Genomic DNA, 22,128 nt, shown 5'->3' on the forward strand with positions numbered 1-22,128 from the left:
TTAAAAGTTTTGGATTGTTGTGTTTGTTGCACTGATTGTGGCACTCTGAAGTCATGGTTTGATTTCCTCCGTGTGGATTTAGACTCCAAGCAGAACTGTGACGCTAATTAGCTGATCATGACTCGTATGGTGACTAAACTCCTGTGAAACTCATTAACAGTGAGGTGTAATAGGCTCATTAATTATTTAAACTATCCTCTGCTGATTTGGACTCTTGAGTGGAAATGGATGACACAACAGTTGGAAAACTTTTGATTTGTGTGACAGTTTCTATTAGAATTCGTTATTATCAAAACTATGATCAACATGTTTGTATTGCAACTTTTAGTACTTAATTGCAACCAGCGCCAAACCAACACAGAGTTCAAAACATCATGTAACACATTCTTCTTTCCTGTGACTTATTTTGCATGACTGCTCCACTATCAAAGAAGACAGAAGAAGACAGTGCACAACCTTTGCTACCAGATATTTATGTGTAAAAGCCCCTAAAACTTGGTTTCAAATGCAAAGTATTTCTTCATTACATTAAATCTGTATGATTAAATGAGAAAGTGTTCAAGTTAAAGTTTAGAAAGAAAAACCACCCTTAGTTATTATTTCTGAAAAGAGAAACACTGAAGAAATCTGCTTCATCAGGACTGTGTGGGCATGGTTTGATCAGATTTGATTGACAGTTTCCTAGCAACATTAGAAAACCCCTCAAGTGTCATCAAATTCTGATTGAAATGTTGCTTAACATTACTGATTGGTGCACCAAAATACATGACATCACGTTTTTCTATTAAAGCCTCGCCCACGTCAAACCAGTGAGAAAAGCACAAACAAACCCACAAATACAGAAATCTTGGAAATAAAAGAAAACTGTTCAAACTTTAGCAGAAAATTGAGTGCTTGTGTATTATAAAAGTGCTCATTGACTATAGAAAGAAGCTGAATGAGAAAAAAAAAAAGGTTTTAGGGCCTTTAAGGGTAAAAATCAGTCGGATAAGATGCAATGTAATGCAACGTCCCCAGACTTTGTCACATAACTCTGTCTCTAATGAGGAAAGCCCAAAAAATAACCTTAATTTTATTTTTTAAATAATTCTCTGGTCAAACTGTTCAGAGCAGAGAGTCGCTAATGTAAATATACCATGATATTATACCACAGTGGATGCATTTGGATTAGTTTAAAACACAGCACATGTAGGACCATTTCATTTCTGTTGTCCAAGTTTAGGAAAATTTGGCCACTGTATTATACCAAACACTCCAAGAGAGTCGAAAATGAAAAATGAATGAATGAATGAATGAAAAATGGATTCAACAAGCAGCTTCACTTTTATTGGTACAGGCAAAGAAGAAAGAGAATGTGGTATACAGCAAAGGCTTCTGAAAAATCCAGGCAAGTAAAAAGTTACACAACAGTACAACAACAAAAAGCTGTGGCTTAAATTTTTCACATCAGTTATCAGTTATTATTCTATTGACTTGATTTGACTGATTTGGACAGCTGAAGCCTCATATTAGCTTAAAAAAAAAACTGTTTCTTACATTTTTGCAGAGAAGGAGGGCTGTATGAAAAGGAGGAACAATAACAGCAAGAAAACCCAGTTTCAATGTACATGTTGGCACCTCACTATTGTTTTAGGACAGACTTGAAAAATCATATAATTATCCCTTAAGCAGCATTACAATAAAACAGAAGTGTGTGGGGTGTATTATTAGATTTGTCAGTAAAACAGAACAGAAAATGTACATAAGGCTGAACAATGTGTCAGCAGCTGGTTGTGAAGACTGAACACGGGGCCCCGTGTCTGATGGACAGAGAGAGTTATTACTTTCCAATGGTAATTCATTTATTCTAGGATACATTTTTAAAATCCTAATCGTCACTTAAAAGACTTAACATGGCCAGGCACCCTTCCAGGGTCGAGCTTTTGCTGTGCCGGCACCTCTGGTTTGGAACAGTCTTCTGTCTAGTATCTCTTTATCTGTATTTGTAGTATGTATCTTTATACACCTGCCTTACTTAGATTGATTTGTTCACATAATTTAGCTCTAACGGCATGTCATCATCAGATTTTAAATGTATTTTTAATTGTTTTTTAGCATTTGGATGATATTTTATGTAGCTGTCTTTTATGTAACTTTTATGTGAACACATACTGAGAAATTGAATGAATAAGATGAATTCATTATCCAATGCAATAAACTGCATACTACATATACAGTATTTTCTGTTACAGAATGGTGATTTTAATTTATCAAGTGAAAAAAGCTAAAGATTTGTTCTTGTACAAGCCACAGAGAGCATAATATTTCAGTGCAAGAAAAAACTTGTCATCTCTGAGGCCATAAATGAGAGGACTCAGACATCTTGAAGCAAGATAAAAAGTAATGTAGTTAAAGTATCTGACATCAGTGTACAACATTAAATCAATCTGAAGTACAGCAGCTTCTATGAAAGGGCACCACAGCTGGATGAGACAGAGGAGCAGCTGGAAAGCATGAAGAGCCACTGTCCTGAGCCCTTTCCATGTTGACTTTTTATTCTCTCCTGATGCAGCTTTGGCCACTTTGATTATTTTAATATAAGAGATCACAATGGTTATAAACATGATCAGGAAGTAAAGCTGACTTATAGCTGACCTAAGATGACCCTGCCACCTGTGAATTGTGAACAACTCCACAGAGCATATTCTGTTCTGGGTGTAGAAGCTGTGGGTAGCAGATGCAAAGAAGATGGAGAGAAAAACAATACAGGGTATAGAGCTGAGGCCGTGAATGATGAGGATGCACTGCAGAGCGCTGCGTGTGGAACACAGCTCTGCATGCCGCAGGGGCATGCAAATGGCCACAAAGCGCTCCAGGGTCATTGTTGTCAGAGTAACTGGTGTGACAAAATTGTACAGAGATGACACAATAAACACGATGAGACATAACCATGTCTGTGTGGTAAAACGAAAATAGCTCATGATCAGCAAGGTATTTGTCAAAATTAAAATCAGACAATCAGACAGTAATGTATTAGCAAATAAGATGTAGCGCATGGTTGTGTAGAAGAAATGCTTCATAAAAAAGGTTGTGATCAGCAGAAAGTTGATACAAAGGAACAATGTCACCAAAACCTGAACTAAAATGACCCGGTCATTGAGCTTTCGCATTAAGGCTTGACCACCAACCAGTGAGTTATTGTCAGCCATATATTTCACTATTGTTTGATTAGTTTGCTTTTATTTCGGTGTCATGCACACAGTGCCTAACCCTTGTTGGTATACAAGACACCAAAAGAGTGTCCACAGTTGCTGTAGTCAGACACTTCATTTCATTACAAAACTACAGATTATTACACAGCTCGGAAATATTCTGCCTTCTCTTACAAGCTTGGCAAATAAAATCTGCTACAAAAAAGATTCTCTTCCTGAAGCACAACTCAAGTTTTTCATAATCATCCAGCCCAAAGAAATCAACATAAATGGAGGACATTTTACTAAAAAGTACATCCCTTACCTCCTCGTAGACAAGACAGTAAAACAAAAAATGAACCTCATTCTCAGTTTCACCAAGCTCATACAACAATGTTCTACACTGTAACTATTCTTTATGAGACAATAAGTCCATAATTTTTGTTTATACCATATATCAACACATAAGATACGTCAGTTTACCAAACCTTCCCAGCACTAATGGGGCATCGTGGCACACCGTTCCAAAGACGGATGTTAATGAATCAGCCATCTGAGAGAAATCTTATGTGCGAGAGGAGAATAACAACACCTTTAGCTTTTCACCTCAATGTCGTCATCACCACTCATTACCAGTGCTTCTTATACTGGTGGCTACCTTCAATTAGACACACTGAATGATGGAAAAAAGTTTTGAGTTATAGCAGTAGTTGGGCTCCTTTAATCAGTTCTCAGATACCATTCAACAAAACAATGAATAAAACACAGCAAACCCGTGTTTTTTATTATTTTTTCTTTTAGTTTGACTCAGGCTATTATTATTGTGCCATACTGTAAAGATTATTTAGTGGTGTAATGCAAATTTGCAGATACCCAATATGACTTATATAAACTAGGGGTGTGCCCAAATACAAAATACGTTATTTGGAAAAGCACATATAGCGGGTTTTTTAGGAATATTTGTTTCATACAAATGTTAAATACCAGCGTGCAGGTCAGTTACACTATCTCAGTCTCTCTCCCCTGCACCGCCGCTGCATAGAAGCTAGCGCAGAGCCAAAGATACCCTCCAGGACAATGGGCATGTCCAGGATATTGTCTCTCTGTCCAACAGGTTGGTGAGGTTGAGCCACCATGCTTGTTCCTGTAGGACTATGGTTCCCAATGCTCTTCCCGTGGCCTGGACTGTACAGATTTGGATACGGAGACATAAGTCAGTGATAACCAATATCTCCTCCCACATAACTGGGTCCCGTGTCTGCACAAAATCCTTGCATATCTCGGCATGGTATGCCTTGAACATGGAGAGGACATTAAGCGTTCTGGCCGAAAGCGCTGCCACTTTGTGAGCCTTCTCAGTCAAGGCTGACTGAAACTGGTCAGACTTAGACGGCTGTGTATGGCTCCTCGAGGACATTGTTGACAGCTGCGGGTGAAGATGGGCCGCAACAAGTGGTTCCATCGGAGGCATACCCTGGCCCTGCTTTGTCGTACTCTTAGCCAAGGACAACTTCTTCCCCTCGTAGTGGGATCTGGTGGTCTCCGTTACAACAGCAGGCCAGGGGATGGCCAGTCGGTCTGCAGCGCATCTACACACTACACACATCGAGCATGTCCGAGCTGGGGAGAGGAGAAGCTGGTGTGCTGCTCTCATCTCCATCCAGAGAGGCGGTGGAGTGATGAAAATGCCATCCTCCTTGTCATCCTCTGATATGAGGATATCCGAGGCGTCATCTTCACCTTCTCCATAGTCCAATTCCAGAACGTCCTCCTCTGGTGGGGGAACCGGAGCCAGGTCCAGCCGTGAGCTCCAGCTGATGTTAGCTGCCAGTGTCACCCCCACAGTGACTTCCCTCTCCCCTCTGTTAAAGTTAAGAAAGAAGAAAATATACTTAATTATTATTTATTAAAAGGGAAATGCTGAAGAAATCTGTTTCATCAGGACTGTATGGGCATGGTTTGATCAGACTTGATTGACAGTTGCCTAGCAACATAAGATAACAACCCCTCAACTGTCATCAAATTCTGATTGAAATGTTGCTTAACATTGCTGATTGGTGCACCAACATACATGACATCATGTTTTTCTATCAGAGCCCCACCCATGTCAAACCAGTGAGAAAAGCACAAACGAACCCACAAATACAGAAATCTCAAAAATAAACAAAACTGTTCAAACTTTAGCAGATGTAGGACCTCATTGATTATAGAAAGAAACTGAATGAGAAAAAAGTTTTTAGGTCCTTTAAGGGTAAAACGTCCCGGGCCTTGTTACATAACTGTCTCCATACCCCCAGAGATGCACCCCTGCAACTTCAGTATGTCATATTTCACAGATAATATTTCAAACAGCTAACAGAGCTAATGGCTAACAGAGCTGACAGCTAACCAAGCTAACACATAAAAAGTACGTCAATGTAACTGCTTTGAGGTAAATTCTTAATTTAAACATTAATGACTTTTAATAATGCATTTAAGAGGGTCCCTTGTACAATTTACACATTAGTTCTCTGAGAATCTCTTTAATGTCCAAGCAAAATTGGTGTTGTAACTGAAATACACCTAACCGTATCAATATTGAATCGAATCGAGTTGGGTTGTGGGTTGAATGAGAGAATGAAAATAATTACCATAAATATACTTAACTGGCCCATGGATGTGGAATTTGGCTTAATTAAACAATTACCTATGTAGCTAGCAGTTTTTGTCCAGGGCCATTGGTCCAAATTTGGTCCTGGGCCATCATATGAACATTTGTCCTGTGCCATCATATGAACGTTTATCATATTTATTTAAGACATCTGTTTTAAACATAACAAAACATTTTCTTTTATTACAAACTTTCCAGAGGACCAGAGTAGAGAGCTTGTGAGACACTAGAGAAGACAGCTGTGGATGGAGTGTCGCTCACCTCGGATGGTTTTGCTGGGTTTCACGTCTGCTTTCTGAATCCCTAACTGTACCTACCAAGACTGGCTTTCACAGCGAAACATGCACTCACCAAGCACTTTATTAGGAACACCTGTGCAATCTAATGTAAGCTCTGCCATAAATTCTACTTTTACCAAGCCTATACATATTTTGTACACCCCCTCAGGGTGATGCTTCCTGACTTCATCACTGTCATGCTAGTAATGACAGTAAAACACACCATCTCATGTAATATTGCTTAATTATCACCTTTCTGATAATGTCAACAAAAACTGAAAATTGAATTAATTGAATTTAAACACTGTCTTTTAATTTACTGTATGATTAGAAGAGATGGTTGATCTTTGTACAGTTGATGTACAAATGTGTTAATTCTTCATCTTGTTTTTGTCATATGACCTCTGTCTTCTTCAAAGTAAATAAAAGGTATACTCTCTCTTTGTTTGTTGTTCCCTGCTAACAGGCTAGCAGTGCTTCAGTGGCTCACATAACAGTTACTACTTAAGTGTTTTGTGACTTCACCATCCTATAGATAGTGACAAAGGGAATGTCCTGATATAGTTTATTATTATTATTAATCCAGCAGTGTGCTTTGGTGTTTAGGAATGCAAAGCACAGATTATTTTAATATCAAAACAAAGCTGCTTATTTCAGGAAATATGTAACCGGATGTTTAATGTAAGTGATGGCTTAAATTGTTCAAATCATTAGACTTCTTTTGTGATTAGCTTTTTATTGAACCATAACACAAATGACAAACAAACCACACAAGTAGTCTACAGTAAGGAAAACAGGCCACAGCAGAATTACAAAACTTTTGACATTGAGGTCACAGACATCACCTAAGACATTTTGAAACTATCTCATTCCAGAAATGTGCAAAAGGAGGCCTTCAACTGCATGGTGGATTAACCAGTTGTGGACTACATGGTGTCAATACAATCTAAATAAATGCAAAAAAATATTCAATATGGCATTAATGGTTGAACAGTGTGTCCATCAGAGCAATGTAATCACAGTTGTTATACTCATAACAAGAAACAGACCAAAGTGTTAACACATACTGAGAAACTGAATGAATAAGATACGTTCATGATGCAATGCAATAAACTGTATATGACATAAACAGAATGGTGATTTTAATTTATCAAGAGGAAAAATCTAAAGATTTTTTCTTGTACAAGCCACAGAGAGCATAATATTTCAGTGCAAGAAAAAACTTGTCATCTCTGAGGCCATAAATGAGAGGACTCAGACATCTTGGAACAAGAATAAAAGTAATGTAGTTAAAGTATCTGACATCAATGTACAACATGAAATCAATCTGAAGTATAGCAGCTTCTATAACAGGGCACCATAACTGGATGAGACAGAGGAGCAGCTGGAAAGCATGAAGAATAACTGTCCTGAGCCCTTTCCATGTTGACTTTTTATTCTCTCCTGATGCAGCTTTCGCCACTTTCATTATTTTAATATAGGAGATCACAATGGTTATAAACATGATAGAGAAGTAAAACTGACTTATAGCTGACCTAAGATGACCCTGCCACCTGTGAATTGTGAATGCCTCCACAGAGCATATTCTGTCCTGGCTGTAGAAGCTGTGGGTAGCAGATGCAAAGAAGATGGAGAGAAAAACAATGCAGGGTATGGAGCTGAGGCTGTGAATGATGAGGATGCAGTGCAGGGCTCTGCGTGTGGAACACAGCTCTGCATGCCGCAGGGGCATGCAAATGGCCACAAATCGCTCCAGGGTCATTGTTGTCAGAGTAACTGGTGTGACGAAAGTGTACAGAGACAAAACAATGTATATAATAAGACACAACCACGTCTGTATAGTAAAAGGAAAATAGCTCATGATCAGCAAGGTATTTGTCAAAATTAAAATCAGACAATCAGACAGTAATGTATTAGCAAATAAGATGTAGCGCATGGTTGTGTAGAAGAAATGCTTCATAAAAAAGGTTGTGATCAGCAGAAAGTTGATATAAAGGAACAATGTCACCAAAACCTGAACTAAAATGACCCGATAATTGAGCTTTCGCAATAAGGGTTGACCACCAACCAGTGAGTTATTATCAGCCATATATTTCAATATTGATTGATTGATTTTCTTTTATTTTCGTGTCATGCACACAAAGTGCCCAACCCTTGTGGGTTTACAAGACACCTAAATAATAGTTGCTGTTGTCAGACATTTAATTTCATTACAAATTTATAGATTATTATACAGCTCAGTCTTCAACAAAATATTCTGCTGTCTCTTACAAGCTTGGCAAATAAAATCTGCTACAAAAAAGGTTCCTTCATGAAGCACAACTCAGGTTTTTCATAATCATCCAGCCCAAAGAAACATAAATGGAGGACATTTTACTTAAAACTACATCCTTTACCTCCTCGTAGACAGGACAGTAAAACAAAAAATGAACCTCATTCTCAGTTTCACTGAGCTCATACAACAAAGTCTGTCCTCCTCTGGAGTGGAATTAAACGTGCTGGTCTCTAGGGCAAATGGTAATAGTCCTGAATGTAACTGTGCACATAAGGATCTTTGTCTTTTGTTTAAATTATACTTCACATAAGGTTGCAACTGTAACTATTCTTTAACCTCATTCTCAGTTTCACCAAGCTCACAGAACACTGTTCTACACTGCAACTATTCTTTATGAGACAATAAGTCCATCATTTTTGTTTATACCATATATCAACAGTATTGTAACTAAATACAGGATACAGACCTTAGACTCTGACACAATTCATTTGGATCTGAAGACAGAGCTGAAATCAAGAAATTATGTGTCATTATCTAAACTGTGTCTGTCAACATATTCTGAAACTGAAACACTTGCTATAATAAGATCAACATTTTTTAAAGCATCACAGCTGCAGCTGAAGTTTACTTTCACCAGAGGAAACACAATATACATCTATAGTATCTCACATACAGTCAAAGGACATCAGTTACTTCAGTTTGCCAAACCTTCCCAGCACTAACGTGGCATCATGGCACACAGTTCCCAAGACAGAAGTTAATGCTGATTCAGCCATCTGAGAGAAACCGAGGAGAATAACAACACCTTTAGCTTTTCACCTCGATGTCGTCATCACCTCTCACTAAAAATGTTTCTCATACTGGTGGCTACCTTCAATTAGACACACTGAATGATGGAAAAAAGTTTTGAGTTATATCAGTAGTTGGGCTCCTTTAATCAGTTCTCAGCTACCGTTCAATAAAACAGTAAATAAAACACAGCAAGCCCCTGTTTTTTATTATTTTTTCTTTTAGTTTGACTATTATTATTGTGCTAAAATGTAATGCAATTTGCAGATACCCATTATGACTTATATAAACACACCTGCAGTATACAATGTCTCAGATAATCAGATAAGATACTAAGTAAGAATTTATTTTAAGCCTCAGGTGCATTAATTGTACAATTGTGCATTGTGTTCAATTAATTCTTTTCTGCACACTATGATGTGACTTTAAGCACATATAGATAATAACCAATTAATTGTTTTGAGTCATTTTTAAAGAAAATATGTCTACATTCTCTGATTCCAGTTTCTCAAATGTGATGTGAGAAGTAATGTGTTTATGACAGTAAACTAAATATATTTGTGTTGTGGACTGTTGGTTGGGACAAAAGAAGACATTTGAGGACGTCATCTCATGCTTTGGGAAACATTGATTGACATTTTTCACCATTTTCTGAGATTTTATGGACCAAAAGACTAATCGATTAACTGATAATGAAAATAATTTCTAGTTGCAGCTCTACCAGTGTTGTTGGATGATGTTGCATTGTACTGTGGCAAAATTGAGCCATGTTCAACTTTTTTGCCAGACATCACTGCATCTTTTGCTGAAGACCCTCTCTGAGCTTTGTTGCGGCCTTATTGAAATGAATGAATGTTTGAACACCGTCCACATATACCCATTTGTTATGCAGCGATAAGGACTTTCACATGTAAATGTAGGCAGTTTGGAGACAGTAAAGAATCCTGTAGCTCATAATGCCCTAAATCCTATTAAGCTGCACATATGATACTCGTGTGGTGTAGCAGCTATTTGTATTTTATGAGAATTGGAGTTTTTAACATGTACATACATACATATATAGTATACAGTATATATGCATGTCTGTATTTGTGTTACTATTTAATGTAAGTGATTTGTATTGTATGTGATGCCTGTTTTTAATGTTCAAATTTCATTTTTTTCCTCCTCTGATCTTTGATGCAAAATTGTGTGAATTGAATGGAAATGTAATAAACGAACAAATCAGGAAGGTCTATACTACTTTACAATAAGTATTTATAATGTGCTTAATCACACACACATCAAAAAAATATAGTATATTTGTAATGTAAATGCACAGCTGTGTTCAGTATGTGGCCTGCACAGTCATCAACTTCTGATAGTTAACTTTCGAATATCATGAGGGATTATTGTTTGTCCAAAGGCTTGTTTTTCTTCATGTGATCATGTTTTCTTGAATGTAACGATGATGATAATTAGCCAGCTATGTGTATTCTTGTGTGCAATAATGAACTCCAGTGAAACTAATTACAAGTGATGGTTAATGGCATCATTAATTATTTAAAGACTGCTCTGTTGATGTCTGCGCTTAATGAATACACCTCCTAAAAGTTTACAAAACAATCTTGAATAAAAGAACTACTGATACAGAAATGTTTGAATTTAATATTGTCAGAATTTATATTAAAATATGTTCCAGTTTCTGATATATAAGAAACTATAGTTAAATAAAATCAGTTTTAGTAGTGTAGTTATAACACATCTTTATTTGACGTGTGGCAAAAATAACTTTATTATAATGCAGAATAATGAAGAATTTAGTCAGTAACCAGGCTGTTTCATATTGAGCCTATGACCTTGCAGACCTTTCAACTACCACACTGCCCTTTGTTGATTCATGCCAGTAGTGTAGCTTATGGTGCTATACTACCGTGCTGCGTTTACACACTGGACACTGGAGTATACAATAGATGCAAGGACTCACTTCCCCAATTGAGTCAGTGCTGAAAAAAAAAGAAGGACACATAGTTACACTTATTTGTTATTACTCTTGACACAAAACACAACACAGAACTTTGGAACAAATGTGCATGCAAATCAATTATTATTTGGACAGACTATCACATGAATGTTACTTTTTTCAATGATTGCTTATGTAACATATGCCTCTTGCATGTTACATTAAACAAATTAGTTGTGCTTTAAATGGTCACTATGTCTAACAGCAAAATCTTTAAATATAGAATATAATTTTGTCAGTAATTTTACCTTTATTTAATAGTTGTAAGGTGTACATATTTGTGTTATTTTCATTATTTTATGCTGTTATCTTATATTTAATATTTAATACTTGGCTACATAGTTTTTTGCAGTCAACTAGAAAAAAAATCTGTATCATCGCCAGCACTTTTATGACTTTACAGAGCTCTTATAAAATATATTGTTGAACCCTGCACTCAAATATAACTTTCAATGTTTCCTGGCGCTGTAGAGAAGTGCTAATCATTAAAGGCCAGACTACAATGTCTCATGTTGCGTAAACAGATATTTTGAATAAAATACTGTTTTAGATAAATATGATACACCCCACTGAGTTATATATAATAATTTTGAAACACCTCCTTTAGCTGAATCTCAGAATCAGCTTTATTGGCCAAGTATGTGTACACAAACACAAACACAGAGTCTCCAGCTGGTCCAGAATGCAGCTGAATGTGTACCAACAAAAACTAGAAAAAGAGGTCATATTAATCCCATTTTAGTTTTGCTGCATTGGCTCCCTGTAAAATCCAGAATAGAATTTAAAATCCTTCTCCTCATCTACAAAGCCCTTAATGGTCAGGCACCATCAAATCTTAAAGAGCTCATAGTACCGTATTACCCCAATAGAACACTGCGCTGCCAGAATGAAGGCTTACTCGTGGTTCCTAGTTTCTCCAAAAGTAGAATGGGAGGCAGAACCTTCAGCTATCAGGCTTAGGTTTTTTGATAAAGCTTATAATTAGGGCTGACCAGGCTTGCCTTGGATCAGCCCTTAGTTATGCTGCTATAGGCCTAGACTGCCAGGGGACTTCCCATGATGCACTGAGCTCCTCTCTCCTCCTCCTCCTCTCCATCTGTTTGCATTCATGTACCATTAATGCATGTTATTAATTTGGCTTCTTCCCTGGAGTTTTTTGTGCTTTCTCATCTCGCAGGAAACCCAGGGTTCCAGGCTGTGAGCCTTCACTGCAGGAGTAGTGTGGGGATACTGGCGTGGTCCTGTTGGTGTTTTCTCCGGCTATTGCTGCTATTTGCTATTGCTAGTCATATCTCTATTATTACTATTGTTATTGTCATTATTGCTGTTATTCTGCTTCTCTGTCCTTCCCCCCCTCTCTCTCTCTTTCTTCCTCTCTCAACCCAACCGGTCAAGGCAGATGGCCGCCCACCTAGAGCCCGGTTCTGCGTGAGGTTTCTTCCCGTTAAAGGGGAGCTTTTCCTTGCCGTTGTCGCCAAGTACTTGCTCATGGGGGAAATGTTAGGTCTCTTTAAATTACAGAGTACGATCTGGACCTGCTCTATGTGAAAAGTACCCTGAGATGACTTTTGTTGTAATTTGGCGCTATATAGATAAAGAAATTGAATTGAAAAATTGAAACATGTAGAAACAACAAGTGGACAACAACATAGAGTGTCTATATACAGGTGAAACTGTTCTCTCTCTATTGGACACAAATAGTGCAAAGGTGTGAAGAATCAAGGAGTGCTGAAATAAATATTGTATGGATAAAAAATGATGTTACTTTATATATATACAGTAGGTGGTTATGCACAGTATATATACAGCCTCCTCAAATATATAATTAACAGTAGTGGATTATATGCACATGTTATTGCACATTTTGTATTTTAAACTGAAATTAACACATATAGCTTGGAGGTACAGCAGATGTTTTAGTGACTGAGGTAACTGCTCATCAGAGTGATGGTGTGTGGGAAGAAACTGTTCCCGTGTCTGGTAGTTTTGGTGTACAGGGCTCTGTGGCGCCTACCAGAGGGGGGAAGTTGGAACAGGTTATGTCCAGGGTGTGAGGGGTCTGCAGTGATTTTCCCTGCCTGTTTCCTGAATCTAGAGGTCTGACTCCTGTCTTGTTTGGCGGCCAACCCAAACCAGACAGTGATGGATGTGCAGAAAACAGGCTCAATGACTCAACAGACTCAAAACTGGATCAGCAGCTCCTGAGGAAGGTTGAACTTCCTGAGCTGGCGCAGTACACCCTCTGCTGGGCCTTTTTAATGATAGTGTTGATGTTGGACTCTCACTTCAGGTCCTGGGAGATTGTAGATCCCAGAAACCTGAAGGTTTCCACAGCTGACACAGTGCTTCCTTATGTCTTGTGATCTCGTAGTATGACTGAGAAAAATATTATGTTACTAGCACCACACACAACTCACATTTGCCTCCTCTGTCATCAGTAGTCCCTTTCAATCCTCTGCCATCATTACAACTCACCTTTAATTCACTCTCATTTTAATTCATTCATTCAATTTGTGTTCACAGGGAGATTGTAATTGCTTTATCCTTCAATGATTGGAATGTAAAATGAAAAAAGCATTAAACTGCCCTCATTTCTCTTTGAGGTATGATGCCCTGAAACACACAACTACACAGGGAAAATGAGAGAGAGAAAGCAGATTCTGCATCTGGACATAATATCTGTGTTTCCCTCTGTAGAAATCGTCAAATGCACAGGCCTAAGTGCATTTTGCACACTGAAATGTTGCCAGGTCCCTACAAAAAAACCCTCGACATGACAGGTGATGTTGAACAGACTGCAGTTTAGGTTTATAACAAAATTACTTTTTTTAAAAAAAAAACTCTCCGAGATTCAAATACAAACCTTTATGGCATATTTCAACAATACAAAACGTACATCAGTGTTGAAACAGCACCAAAGACAAAAATAAAACAAAAAATTGAGAGTGAGGGTCCTATTCAAGCAGCATAAACAAATCTAATAAAGAAAAAGGTTTTGGGGTGTTTCTCTCCGTCATGAACTGAAGAGATTTTGCAAATAGTTTGAGTCCATTCTTCCATTCACTGATATGGGTCTTAACCTTTTATTATTTATCAATGAATAAGGTGTTTACCAGAAAATCCAAGTCTTTCTCCTTCATAAGTACTCCAGCTTTAATCGACATGACATTTAGAAGGTGCAGTATGATAGAGGATATACAAGACCACTAAGAGCAATCATTTTTTCAGACTCAAGCTCATCACTAGCCAGTTTACAGTACAGCCATTCAGACAGCAGACCAGACATTTTGATAGAAGTACAACAAACATTATACAGAATTCCAATGATGGGTCTTACAGTAATATTTTTACGGGTACCAGTACATATTGGTATCAGAGGAAATGAAATGGCAGATAAGGTTGCAAAGGAGGCCACAAAAAATAATCACATTCATTTGGCAGTTAGCTTCAGCAAGACAGAAATCGAGAGCATTATTAAGCAGAGATTGAAGGAAAGGTGGCAAAAGTCATTGGAGGAAGAGAGGAAAGGATGATGGTTTTACAGAGTTCAAAGGAAAGTGGGAGAAATGAGGTGTGCAGGAAGGAACAGGAGAGAGGAAACAATAATATCAAGACTTGGATTTGGACACAGTGGACTAGACAGTACACTATTCAAAATAGGTAAACATAATACAGGCAGATGTGAATATTGTGGGCAAGAAGAAACAGTAGAGCAGCTACACTACACCAGCTACACTGGCACTTGATTCAAAACCTTAGAGATAAAAGTACACTTTAATCTAATAGAAATTCTACATAAGAACTCAAGAAATTAGTGTTATTGAATCCTATTTCAGTATCTTAGACTAACTAATTTGATTGAGATATTGCAAATACTAGAAATTCTGATCCAAACTGCATACTAATTGGTGGCAGTAATGCACCAATTTGTTGTTTGCCAACCACCAATTAACCTCAAGGATGAAGAAGAAGATGAAGCAGGTGCAGCAGCAAAGGAAAACTACTGCGTTCCGAATTGTATACTTCTACTTTTTACTTTTAGTACATACTGTTGAATGCAGTATGCATGCTGTACACATATAATTGGGACATACTACTTCATCTGTCATCGTCAATGCACTGTCATTGGTCTATTCTCTCTCGGCGGCTCAGTCGATGTGACGTATCTTCCGCCGTGCAGAGGATTGTGGACCAGAATAACCAGAAAAACATGCTGGCTTGCATACTGCAAAATGCAACTGGATGTAGTAGGACATCCTAGTACTTTTGGCATACTGCATATGACATACTATATATAGGGACATACTAAATCTTTTTCTGGAATACTAAATAGTATGGTAGTATGGGTATTGGAATGCACCCCTACTGGAAATACACTCACGAGTAATAAAACAAGGCACCGTGGTCACACTCATTTGGGTTCCTGTGAACATAGGCATTGTGGGTAATGTGAGAGTGGACAAACTAGCCAAACAAGCTGTTAAAAAAATAAAACAAAACATAGACACTCCAGTTAAACTTTCAAAAGCAGAGGGAAAGGGTTTTGCATGGAAAAAAAATCAATAAAGAGTGGCAGCAGCACTGTGATCAGGAGATAAGAGGAAGACAACTACATGCAATACAAAATAGAGTAGATATTAAGAGAAATAGGGGAGGATATAGAAAAATTACCAAATTACTAAGAAGGACATGATGGAGGGACTGAAAAGATCAGGGCTAACAGGGGCAGGAAGTGCCTGGTCAGCTGCTTTCTTATCAAACAGGATTGATAGGAAAAATCTGACAAACCGGACACTGTAGGAGTTAACTAAGTCCAGAAGATGGCGGTAATGCAACACCAAGGATGCAAGCTGCCGTTAAAACCCAGAGAAGAAAAAGAAGCAAAGGAACCTTTGACCAGTGAGAGGAACATTTTATTGTGCGGACCGACATGGCAGCGCTCCGTAGGTGGGCGGGTTGCCTCAATTTCCTAAGGTACTACAGTAAGATAACGTTATATTAGTAAAGTTTGTAATTTCTTTTAAGCATGGTATACTACGCTAACTGTGTCGTAAGAATGAAATGTCACAGTCGACTTTAACATTGATGAATGAGGATGTTTTGTTCGATATCAGTACTAGCAACGATAACCGGAAGTTGTCAGTGCTCACCTTAAACCTACCTTTTTATTGTCTAAAATGATCAATATGTACACGTTTTCTGGATTGTAGAGCATCACACAGATATGCAAGACGAAAAGTAAATTACGGCACAGTTGAATATATTTTGAAGCTAACCTCCGTTGTTAGTTAGCGAGCACAGACAGCAGTTCAGAGCTGTAATATAAAATCTCTGGATTTAACATGTCGTAGTCTTGTCAAAAACTAATTATAAACACGTTTTTATAGGTAACGCTTAACTTTAAAGGTCCCTTAATTTCATATTAATTTCCTGAAAGTTTTCTGACTAATTTACAGGTATTTAACAATTACTTTTAGGACGTTTTACAGAGAGTTTGGTGCAATTTGGTACAAATTATAAAAAACAAACAAACAACAGTGTTAAGTTGGTTTATTTGGTAAGTACAAACTCATATTTGGGTTCATACGTAGTTGTTAATTTGTATAAATTCTTAATAAATTAGACTCGTAACAATTCTTTAACAGACAGAAATTACTTTAGTTTTCTGTGTGTAGTTTTATGTCAAACAACATTTTAGCATATTAGAGTCTTCCTTTAAAACTCTGTAAGAAACATCTTAATATGCTAATATATTGAGTCTAATTTATTAAGATTTTACTACTCATGAACCCAAAATTAATGGGCACTTAACAACTAAATCAACTTAACACTTTTCTGTTTTTTTCTCATAATTTGTACCAAATTGCACCACACTTACTGTAAAATGTCCTTGTTTGTAAGTGCCAACTCATTATATTTCATTCGTAGTTGTTAATTTGCAAAAGTTCTTAATAAATTAGACTCTCGTTATATTAGCATATTAGCATGTTTCTTACAGAGTTTTTAAGAAAGTCTAATATGCTAATCTATGTGAATCTAATTTATTAAGAATTTATGCAAATTAACAACTACATATGAACCCAAATATAATGAGTTTGTACTTAAACACTAAACCAACTTAATACTTTTTTCCCTGTTTTTTTCTTATAATTTGTACCAAATTGCACCACCCTTTCTATAAATGTCCTAAAAATGTATTGTTAAATACCTGCAAATTACTCAGAAAATTTCCAGGAAATTAGTGTAAAATTAAGGGACCTGTAAATAAAGTTGTACCCTGTTTATTGTCTACAGGAGTTCTTCTCGTGTCCTGTTCAGCAGCAGGAAACCTGCAGTCCACAAACTGGGAAAATGGACAAATATTCTGTACACCAGTATAGCATCTCTAACCGTGGGCGGTGGGCTCTGTGCTGTCCCTTTCACACAGGTAATGCATATAATAAATAACCGAAGCGTTCTGTATAACTAATGTGTATTGTGAAACTGTTTATTCATACATTCTGTTTCTTTGGCAGGTGGATAATCTTTCTCATGATTCTCTTATCAGACGAGCAGCCTCTCTGGTTACAGGCAGTTCGAGCACTTTTCTCTCTCAGACCACCTTAGCACTCATAGATGCCATCACAGAGTATTCAAAGGTAAGTTTTCATCTTGTGTTAAACATTTTCCCTAGATACTAGGATCACCATATGCAGATTCAAGAAGTTTATTTGCCAAGTACTGCATGTATAGTAAACAATCTCATCCATTAATCCTCCACACAATCTGCTAAAATTTACACAATGTGACGTGATGACACTGAGCTGTACACAGCAAGAAGTAATGGAGGATGTCTTGAATGTTATTAGATTAAATATTATAAAACTGGGCCAGTGGTGCTTGTGGCAGCTCGATTTTTTTTAAAATCTATTGGAAAAAGTAAATGAGCTGTCATGGCTTCACCAGGAGCAGGTAGAGGTGTTATGAAACAACAGTTGTATCCACAAGGCTGACGGTGCATAAACTGTTTGCAAGAGAGAACTTAAACACATACCAGAACCTAATCCTCTCAAAGTCATGTAAACAACTTCAGTTTCCTTTAATTTCCTAGCTCCTGATGATGTTTATCAAGCAAAAGCAAAAGTCTGTCCATGTTCTGGTGCTGCAGAATGTAGTGTAGAGACGAGTTGATGGAAATGTTGGCACTGTATGCAAACCACAGTGAAAGCTGTTACAGATCTGTCACAGTCATGTCTCTTTAAAGGCCCAAATCACACAAAACATGTAATTTTGTTCCCACTTAACTTAAGTGATAGACATGCAGACAATTTTGGTTTTATTGGGCATGACTTTAAAATCTCCATTTCTTAGATTTCTGCTGCCACTGCAATACAAAAGATGTGAACGGCATTTTATTTGTGGTGCTCAGAGCATAAAAAACATTTCTTTCCAGGATCATCAGCGATAATCTACAGACCTCAGTGAACAGTTTTCAGCTTTTTTTTTTTCTCTTAAGTTCATATTATGCTTTGAAAATTGTCCGTCCCCCAGAAAATCACCCTCTATGCTGCTCTGCCTCTATAGTTCATAATTTTAAATGTGAATGACTGCATATGTTCTCCCTCTGTTTCCTAACAGGCTGTGCACACACTCGTTGCTCTCCAAAGACGCTATGTAGCCTCCCTGGGAAAACTGACTGCAGCAGAGGAGGATTCCATCTGGCAAGTGATCATTGGCCAGCGAGCGGAGGTTAGTTTGTGTTGTCATGTTTGGAGAAAGGTTGTTTGAAACAAACCTGAACTTAGCAATCAATTTTTGTGCTCATGTACTTATCGCCACACCATAAATATGACAGCGGACCTGCAGCAGAGCTGTTTGTGTTTTATGTTATTCTCTCTGTCCTGACAGGTTAGTGACAGACAAGATGAATGCAGGCGTTTCGAGTCAACCTGGGTCAATGCCGTCAAGTTGTGTGAAACAGCAGCTGAGGCTGCGTACACATCAGGTGCGCAAAAAGAAAATGTCTGCATGTTATACGGCTGTGTGATTGAATGGTTCTGGATGTCATGGTTGAAGGGTGGAGGCAGGTTTTCTCAGGGCTCTTGTTATGATGAATTAAAGCATGTGGCTGTGTATAATCTCCTCAAAGCTTTATACACTACTGCTTGCGCCTGTTCCTATTCAGCTGCTGTCAGTATTACACTTTGGACAGTGTACGGATCATTTGCTGTCACTCGGTAGGGCTTTGTGTAAAACAAAACGGAGATGACAGACAGGAGTGCCTGCGTCTAATGTCTGAACTTGAGGTGGTGTTATGTCAACCCTTAAATTTTCTCAGCAGTTTGACAAAAAAATGTGTGTTTGTACGTGTGTGTTCCCAGGAGCTGAGCAGGCGTCCATCACGGTGCAGACAAACATTCAGGTGGCCCAATCCCAGGTGGAAGAAGCACGGAAACTCTCACAAGACGCAGATAAGAAGTTAGCTGAGACTAAAGTGATGGAGGTTGAACGGATGTCTCAACACGCTGCCTCCTTAGAGAGTAATAATGATGAGGAAGACGTGCCCGAGGCATATCTCCGAGAGGACTGAAACAAATACCCAGAGGTATCAGAAGATAGGGGAGAGCCTAAAAATTGTTTATATGCCTTCAAAGTAATATGACTTTCACCAACCACTACCACAACAACCATGACATATGAGTACGCTACAATGTCTGCAACATACTACATGTCTCATTCTTAGATTTTGTTCAAATATATATGTTCACATCAAATAATGCAGACACATCTCTTTATTTCAGCACTTTGTTTGGTTTTGATGTTTTGAAATGAATGGTAATCAACTCTCTGCAGCATAGAAGACTGTGTTGTATGTGTATTGTGTTTTGACTTGACCAGCATCAGACTCAATTGTGTTTATGTTTTATCAAAGTTGATTATAATAAAGGAAAGGTATTGATCGAATGCACAAAACTTTATTTTTGGTTGTCTGTTTGCACAATACCACCAGAAAATGAAATGTAGCTTGCTCAGGCTAGTCTTTTGTAACATCAAGTGGATGTAAATGACTGAAAAACATTTTTAACCGATGCTAAAAATAGATGCAAAACAATGTTTCCATTTCATAAGGTTGCCAAAGGATGAGTTTGAAAACAGCATATCTCAGATTTGTTTGGATTTAATTGTTGGTGTGATCGGATATCGTACATGAGAGGTGTTTGTGCCAACTATGTGAACAGAACGTCCTCTGTGGTCATCTTGGAAAACGCTCTGTTTGCTGAAGTGACCAGAATCTGCTTCGTAAATAGCGTAAAACCCGGAGACACCACACAGTTGGCTAAATAACTCTGTAATTGTGAAATTCGATCATTCAGTTGGAGGTACCACATTCATTTTTGCATGTTACTGTTAGTGTTATTGAACGAATTCCCCAATGATTCCCACTCACATCTTCTGAGAATATCTTTGCAGGTGGTGTTGTTTTACTTGTTGTTTGTATCTCTCTTTTTCACTCAACAACTCTACCTTCACTGCAAATTACCCGTACCCTGACTGCCTTCTGTAGAGCTTTTAGACTGTTTCTCACTCCCCCTGTCATCACATCATCTACAGCGTCACCTCTTTCCACACTATGACAGAACAGAAAACAAAGCTGTGTGCTGTTTGTTTAAAAAGAAAACTGGTTGGATCATGATGTTTTTATGAGACAAATATGAGGAAAACAAGAATATATTTTATAAATTTGGATAGTTTTCTATTTAAAGGACTTCACACAGACAGGAAATCACTTAGTTATTCTGTTATAACTTGCCTGGTTTTGTTTGCTTTATTCCAGCAGATGGCGATATAAATACATTGCAACACATTTTTAATTTGTATCACTTCAGTTGGATTCCTTGCATTTGCACTTTCATATCTAAACTGTCCATCTCTTTTTTTTTATTCCAACAGATCTGATCCATACTATTTTGTTTGGTGATTGTGATTAAATTGAAACCCTACATTGTTAGAGATCTCTTAATGAGACTATATTGTAAACTTACATTAACATGTAGTCCATTTATGCCAGTTTGCTCTCACCTATGTGTTTTCCTTCACAGTAAATTGTACACTGATAAAGTATTTGAGAAAGTTGAACACGCACACCTAACCTACAAGTCTATTCCAAATCTACACAGTGTAGAATCGTATCCTTTAGTAGTGTAAATATGCGAGGTGACAGGTAAGCTGCTTTAATTGTCTTCACGTATGCCTTCCAAAGGTCACTGTGCACTGCAGAGGGTCATTTCAGACAGAGCTCATTATGGGGAAGACCTATGTGGAGCTGCAAACACAATAGTGTAGTGTCAGCAGCAAGGTGACCTCTCCTTGCTCTAGATGGTCAAGCCTTGGCAGGAGATGAGACCATGAGTGTGGCGATGGGAGGGGGGAGGGAGGGAGGTTTGAGGTGTGCAAGGACTGGCTCACCAGTGTGACTAGAGAGGAATGTTGTGTTTAACAAAGGCTGTTTTCACAGACTGTAAAACCAAATGTCCCAGACAGTCTGTGTGGATGTGCACCCACTGGTCACAGGGGAGGTGGTGCCAGTGCAGCATTGCCTGCCTGGAAGAAAATGTAATAATGCTTACAGGGAAGTATTTTTGCAGCATAAACCCTCAATGAGGTAACCACAATTACAAAGGTCATGGGCCATAAATGCTCATAAACTATTTAGTGCTACTGAGGGGGCTTGAGTATTTATGCAGCATTTATGCAGCTCAACTATCTATGCCAATGGTGTGAAAAAGTTGAACTGAAGCTGCTTCACCCAAATTGGTAGCATTATTAACACATTAAATGTTTTGTGGAAGAAAATAAGATGTGATTTATCATGTCATAAATATATGAGCCTCCTCGTTGCACTGACTTTTCTGTTGCGATGCAAAGTGCCCAGGAGGGGAGATTGATTGGTGAAAAGGGCAGCACTTTCACCTGGGGATTTATAG

The 22,128-nt window shown here is 37.9% G+C and overlaps 3 protein-coding genes across 3 annotated transcripts; 1 reads left to right on the forward strand and 2 right to left on the reverse strand.

Moving 5' to 3' along the window:
* Positions 1-1,991: 1,991 nt before the first annotated feature.
* Positions 1,992-3,193, reverse strand: LOC137186761 (odorant receptor 131-2-like). Its single transcript, XM_067595812.1, has one exon. The coding sequence runs from the start codon at positions 3,186-3,188 to the stop codon at positions 2,250-2,252; it is 939 nt and encodes a 312-aa protein (XP_067451913.1). The 5' UTR covers positions 3,189-3,193; the 3' UTR covers positions 1,992-2,249.
* A 4,055-nt stretch (positions 3,194-7,248) lies between these two features.
* On the reverse strand, positions 7,249-8,240 carry LOC137186889 (odorant receptor 131-2-like). Its single transcript, XM_067595919.1, has one exon. The coding sequence runs from the start codon at positions 8,185-8,187 to the stop codon at positions 7,249-7,251; it is 939 nt and encodes a 312-aa protein (XP_067452020.1). The 5' UTR covers positions 8,188-8,240.
* Positions 8,241-16,031: 7,791 nt separating this feature from the next.
* On the forward strand, positions 16,032-20,107 carry LOC137186302 (diablo IAP-binding mitochondrial protein-like). The gene is made up of 6 exons (XM_067595124.1): positions 16,032-16,138; positions 17,459-17,591; positions 17,680-17,802; positions 18,782-18,892; positions 19,052-19,148; positions 19,525-20,107. The coding sequence occupies exons 1-6, from the start codon at positions 16,095-16,097 to the stop codon at positions 19,731-19,733; spliced, it is 717 nt and encodes a 238-aa protein (XP_067451225.1). The 5' UTR covers positions 16,032-16,094; the 3' UTR covers positions 19,734-20,107.
* Positions 20,108-22,128: the final 2,021 nt, after the last annotated feature.

Source organism: Thunnus thynnus, chromosome 7, assembly GCF_963924715.1.
Source record: "Thunnus thynnus chromosome 7, fThuThy2.1, whole genome shotgun sequence".
NCBI lineage: Eukaryota > Metazoa > Chordata > Actinopteri > Scombriformes > Scombridae > Thunnus > Thunnus thynnus.